At 51.7% G+C, this 6,216-nt stretch overlaps 1 protein-coding gene across 1 annotated transcript; it reads left to right on the top strand.

Annotated features, from left to right (window-relative positions):
- The first annotated feature begins 260 nt into the window (after window positions 1-260).
- Window positions 261-5,757, top strand: Wfdc5 (WAP four-disulfide core domain 5). Its single transcript, XM_076930201.1, has 4 exons — window positions 261-472; window positions 4,338-4,478; window positions 4,570-4,710; window positions 5,118-5,757. Exons 1-4 carry the CDS (start codon window positions 388-390, stop codon window positions 5,120-5,122), a joined length of 372 nt encoding a protein of 123 aa, XP_076786316.1. The 5' UTR covers window positions 261-387; the 3' UTR covers window positions 5,123-5,757.
- Window positions 5,758-6,216: the final 459 nt, after the last annotated feature.

Here is a 6,216-nt window from a genome sequence, read left to right as displayed (position 1 = left end):
GGGAGTAAATTGCCTTATAGGAAAAAGTCTCTATGTGTGGCTTTCATTGTGACCTCTTCTCTTCTTCTCCCCGTGATGCAGATGAGAAGACTGAGCCCCAAAGACAGGCAAGACTTGCCCAACACTCAGAGGCCAAATCAGCAGTGCAGGCAGAACTAGATTCAAGTCCCTAACACAAGGAACCTCTGCTCTTGCACAAGCACCCGTTGCCCTAAGGTCACCAGGCAGGGGGGTGGGAGGGTGGGGCCCAGATCCGGGAGACACAAGCCACCTGGTCATCCTCTATAGTCCTCTTCCTCTGACTCAACTGCTCTGGCATCTCTGTGGCTGTGAGTGTTAATTTGGGGGGCTCTGGGCCCTGAGCTTATTGGGTGCCACGAAAGAAACATGAGACTCCAGAGCTCCCTCCTCCTGGTAGTCCTCCTGGTTTTGGAGACTCAGCGGCATGTTGCCTTGTGTAAGAAGAAGGGAGGTGAGTGTCATGAGGCCCCGTTGCTACTGCCAGGTGCTTTCTGCCTTTCTATGGAGAGTGGGGGCTGTGGGAGAGCTGGTGATGAGTGAGTTCTGTCTGTCTGTCTGTCTGCCTGACTGCCTGACTGCCTGACTGCCTGACTGCCTGACTGCCTGACTGCCTGACTGCCTGACTGCCTGACTGCCTGCCTCAGTGCTCTCAAGAGCCTGCATTTTGCATTAGGCTTGTTCACGCTTGCATCTTTACCTGTCTTTGCCTGTGCCTACATTCACACCTGAATGTTTTTAAGGACACACAGCTATTTCTGTGTACACATGTGCCTTTGTTCCTGTCCGAGCAGACCTCTGTGTGTGTGTGTGTGTGTGTGTGTGTGTGTGTGTGTGTGTATTCTACCTATGCTTATGGACACAATGTATGTGTCATGGCACCTCTCTGTATGGAGAAAACATTATATGATTCCACCAATAGGGGGTTGTGGACTTAAGTCCACCATAAAGGGACTTGAGAGTTAAGTAAGGCACGTGGCTGCTGGGATCTGGGGTCTCATGGGAGGAATCTCTACCTTTGTCTCTCTTCTTCCTTTCTCCAGCTTCAGTCCGTTCCCATCCCTGACGAAGCTCGGGTTGGTATGTTGACAGGGAGAGAGGCATAGGGGTTCTTACACAGGTGCCTCCCTGTCTAGGCGAGGCCATTCCTCTATCCGCCTCTGAGGCTGGTGTGCTTTGACCTACATTCACTTCTGGAGAGTTTAGGGGAAATGTATACAAATGGGGACAGAAACCCGTCCTCCAAGGCCGGGGAAGCCTGTGCTGTGTAGGTAGATGAAGGTAGCAGGATTTACATGGCGCCCATTCCCCTTAGCCTGGATTATGCCTTGCTCAGAGGCACAGAGGAGGAGGCTTGGAGATCCCGGCTGAGGAAGAAAGGATGCTAGTAGGCTTCCAGGTCAGACTTTGTGTTGACTGTACCCCATGCAGCCATCACCTACAAGTCTACACTGTGGTGTCCATGAGCCAGCACTGTTTTTACCCCCATTTTACTGGTAAGGAAACCAAGGCATACTGCTTAACCAATTGCCAATGCCAAAGACTGAGACAGTATCAAACGTGCTGTCTGATGGCAGTTCTTGTGGGTCAAAAAGGCTTCCTTCATCAACTCCATCCCATGAGATGGTGTCCACGCTTTCCTCTCAGGAATAAATGGGGCCTTGAAGGATAAATGTCAGGCATGGCCATAAGTGTAGCACATGTGGTGATTTGGGGGGAGACACTGAGGGGTCCTAGGAGAACAGTCCTGACACCACACCCAGGGTGAGACCTGGCTCTACCAGAGCCTGAGCCTGCTCTACCTGGTCTGGTGTGACAACCTTTCATGTCATTCATCCTTTCCTGGTTTCCCTCCCATGAGGCATCTGCCTGGCACCCGGTAGAATTTCAGACACTGGCAGAAGGCAACAGGGCTTGGGGAAGGAGAGCATTAGTCTCAGTGGAGGCTCGGCCAGTTCTGTTTATAAGATCCCATGCTCATCATTCAAATGTCAGGGTGTTGGCAGTTTGGTAATTCCATTTAGAGAGCTGTGTATGTATTCAGGGCGAGGCGTGCTCATGCACCTGACTTCATCTGAATACTTCGATTTAACCATGCCCAGGTATTGAATCTATATATCAGCTGGGGTGGGTGTGTGTGTGTCTCACAGGGAATGTGTCACAAGTGGAAACCTGTGTGTGGAGAGAAGGCTAGGAGAGTAGCCAGGGCACTGTGACCACTCAGAGCCCTGCACACCTCTTCGTACAGTCCAAACGTTTACATCTCCATAGTGTGGCACCAACAGTTTGTCTCACTTAAAATGCCAACTTTCTGCCTGCTTCCTATCAGTCTAATCCTTGAAGCCCAACCCCAGGGTTCTCCTCCGGTTCCCTTCCTCTCACCCCACACACACTACACACACTACACACACTACATACACACTAGAGAGTCAACTTCCTTGACTAGAGTTCAGGCAGCTCCATTCGGCCCACTCTCTGAGGCCTGAGCATCTGTGTGCTGGGCTGTAAGTTTGGTATTAAATCCTGTCTTCAAAGACAGTCTTCAAAGGCTCTCCCCACTACCTGCACCCCCACCCCCCACAGAACCCTTCTCCCCTCCGAAATACCCCACGTCCCCCCACAAAGAGACATTCTTCAGAATGTGTGCTCCCTCCCAGGCTAACCTGCTCACTTTCCAGCAGGGGGCAGCAGTTCAGTTTAAACCACCAATTTAGAAACTAAAGCTGACACAGTGCAGGAGCAAAGAACCACCTACTATGTGCACAGCCAGTGCCCAGGCAGGGACAGAGAGAGTAGAAGGTTGACACCCAGGCAAATGGAGTAGTCTGGACTCTAAGCAAGAAAATGGGAGCTTCCACTGGGCTGGGACACCTGATGCTGGGTAGATTACAGGAGAGAGTGAGGGAGAACTTCCGGAAGAGGGCCTCAGGGGGTTACATTCATCAGCCTGGATCCAGTTGAAGCATCTGTGACGATAGATTGAGCTGAATTCCCAGGACCAACCCCATCCCTATAGCTCAAAGCAGTCAAGGCAAAACATAAAGATTAAAGAGAGCCAGAGAATCCTAGCCCAGCCCAGGCCACTGTGGGCTAGGCTGGTCACTCTCCTTAACAGGCTTTAATTTCTTCCTCCATAGAGGACTTCCAACTTGTGTATGAAATCTCAACAAGAAGACTGGTTAGGTCAACTCCAGGTCAGAGCATTCCAGAGCTGTTGGGGGCGGGGGGGGGGTGAGGTTCAGAGACAGAGTAGACTCTTGAATCTACGCTATGCCTCTTCCAACAGAGGTTGGCACAGCAGTGTGGATGTGTCAGGTGGCGGAAGAGAGCACATATGCAACACTGGGCCTCCCTTCAAATCCCTCTCTTCCCAACAGTCATTAAGCCTCTACCACTGTACGCTCTGCTGTACTCATGATGAACAGGGCAAATGAGTAACAAACCTCAACCTCTAACCAGGGAGAGGAACAGACAGTTGTGGGCACACACCGCAGGGCTGACCCAGCTCCATGGGCTCAGCAAAGCAGGGCCTTAAGAAGAGGGGACCTTTCAACTGAAATCAGTACACTGATCAAGTGGCCAGAGTGGAAACAGGTGCCAGGCAAAACCTTTCAGAGAGCACTGGCTCATAGCAGCTCAGGAGCCAGAGTGCAAGCGCTATAGAGAGTGAGGCCAGGGAGGTACAGGTGGGCAGGGGTGGGCTACCACAGCCTTGTCTGAGGTGGATAATTTGTGTGTGTGTTTGTGTGTGCGTGTGCGTGTGCGTGTGTGTGTGTGTGTGCATGTGTGTGCACGCATGTAGGTATGTGTGTACAAGTGCACACAGGCACATACATATGTGGAGGTATGGACACAAGAGGACTACATACAATCTTGGGTGTCATTTCTCGGATGCCAACCACCTCGTTGAGACAGCTTCTCATTAACCTTGAATTCATCCAGTAGGCCAGGCTGGCGGGCCAGCAAACCTCAGAGATCAACCCACCTCCCTGGGGCTGGGGTTAAAAGTGCATACCCCTCCCCCTTTTCTGTTTATTTGTTTAGTTTTGTTGTTTGTTTGTTTGCTTTTTAACAGGGGTCTTGAGGATCAGACTCAGGTCCTAATCTTAGCTGATTGATCTCCATAGCCTGAGGGTTTTCATTTCAGTTTATTCCTATCCATTATGCCACCCGAGTGTCAGGTTAGCCCTAGATAGTAGACAATTTATAAACCTCATTCTGGTGGCAAGCAAGAAATAAGAGACTGAGATATTCGATCCTGAAATCCTTACACAACCCTGAGCTGCGGCTGGTTAAGTGACATCAGGGTTCTTGTACAGACAAGTTGGGGGGCTGCCCACCAGACGACGGGCCCTGCCACCAGCTGATTCCCAATCAGTGCTCGAACGACCACCAGTGCCCCAATTCTTGGAAGTGCTGCTCCCGAGCCTGCTACCTCCAGTGTGTCCCTAGAGTCTTTGGTAAGTGCCCTCCCCACTGTGCCAACGCCCAAACCTCAAGCCCCAGGACTGGTGGGAGCGAGCAAGACTCACCCAAGCCCCTGTGTTGCAGTAAAGCTGGGCAAATGCCCCGTGGATCAACTCCGCTGCCTCAGTCCCAAGAAGCATCTGTGTAACAAAGACTTGGACTGCTCAGGCAACAAGCGGTGCTGTGTCAGCGCCTGTGGCCGGGACTGCCGAGACCCCAGCAAAGGTGCCATTTCCCCTTCCCCTCCCACTCAGCTCTGGGACGTCCTTCCAGGTCAATAATCTCAGCAGGATACTTTCCTCAGAAGCCAGCCCTCCCCCTCCCTCAAATGGCCAGAGACGGAGAAGGAAGGTGCAAGGTCTCTCATTAGCAAGGCAGAGAAACTGGGTTCCTCTGGAGAAGGAAGGTGCAAGGTCTCTCATTAGCAAGGCAGAGAAACTGGGTTCCTCGGGTCTCTTACAGGTGCTGTGCCACTCTGGGTATCAGTTTGCCCTTCTGAAGGAGGCTGGGGAGGCCTGTCTTAGCAGCCATCTTAGCAGTCTTAGCAGTTGGAAAGATAGGATCTAAATGAGGAGTCAGATTGGGAGTCCTGTTACAAAAGAGGTGTTAACCCTTTCTTTCCCTTTCTTTAGGCTAATTCTGGCTTAGGATCTATCGTGGCTCTGCACCCCGGGTGTGGGTGTGGTTCCCACCAGAAAGAGATCATGATGTGGGGGCCAGGGATTCTGCGACCCAGATCATCTCTCCAGAGACAGTTGTAACCTTCTGACAAACACTGGCCTGTTGTCACCTCCCTTACAATTCATGCCTCCTGTGTTCTCCTCTGAGTGCCAAGGTCTGCACCAGACCTCAAAGGCACAGCTCATCTTGGCTCCAGCATCCCACCCCACTGTCATGCTGGGCTCCCACCCTACCTCATAACCATTTTATATCTCTCTGTACATTGTTCCCTCCACTCAAAATGCCAAGTCAGGCAGCCGCTTCTCTCCCAAGCCCTGAACCCACCTTCAGACAATCCTCCCCTCAAAATGTGTGTCTAGCAAGAATTTTCCAAACATCATTCCAACCACACATGCTTCTGTCCCCACCACCCCATAATGTGTAAAGTTGTGTGAAGTACTGTTGCGCCCCACTCGGCCAGCAAGGAAGACGCAAACAACCGGATCCTTCTCAACAGCCTTTATTGCAGAAGCGCTCTTTTAGTTTTCAGGAGGAGACCTCGAGTGCCCAGGGCGAGCTGCTTATATACCCTCAGCCCTGGGGGGGGGGGGGAAAGCACGTGGAGGTGCGCGATTGGCCAGAACTGCAGTGCCTCATTAGCATACTCCATCCGGGAGGGGGTGATTGGTCAGGATCGTGGTGCCCCATTACCATACCCTGCTCGATTGTGGTACCTCATTAGCATACCCCGTTAGGGAAGGGGTTGGCGCCAAACTAAGTTGACGCATGCACAGTGCACTATTTACTAGTAGCCGATACCAGAGGCCGAGGCCGGCGCCATCTTGACCAGCCGAGTCGGGTCAGCGGCCTACAAAGTACCCTTGTACATCTACTTACTTAATGTCTGCATTTAAACGGTTCACTTTTAGATGTAACAATTCATTTCCAAGGGATGGTGTGGGGGGGGAGGGGAGGAGAGAGGAGGCTTGGTGTCGCTAAGGGAAACAAGATCACTGGCCAGAGACAGCATGAAACTTCAAAACCAAGTGTAATGAAAACAGTAATTCCATT

This window comes from Arvicanthis niloticus, chromosome 2 (assembly GCF_011762505.2).
Source record: "Arvicanthis niloticus isolate mArvNil1 chromosome 2, mArvNil1.pat.X, whole genome shotgun sequence".
NCBI classification, from domain to species: domain Eukaryota; kingdom Metazoa; phylum Chordata; class Mammalia; order Rodentia; family Muridae; genus Arvicanthis; species Arvicanthis niloticus.
The sequence above is the reverse complement of the archived record's forward strand: the minus strand, read 5'-3'. Positions and strand labels throughout refer to the sequence as shown.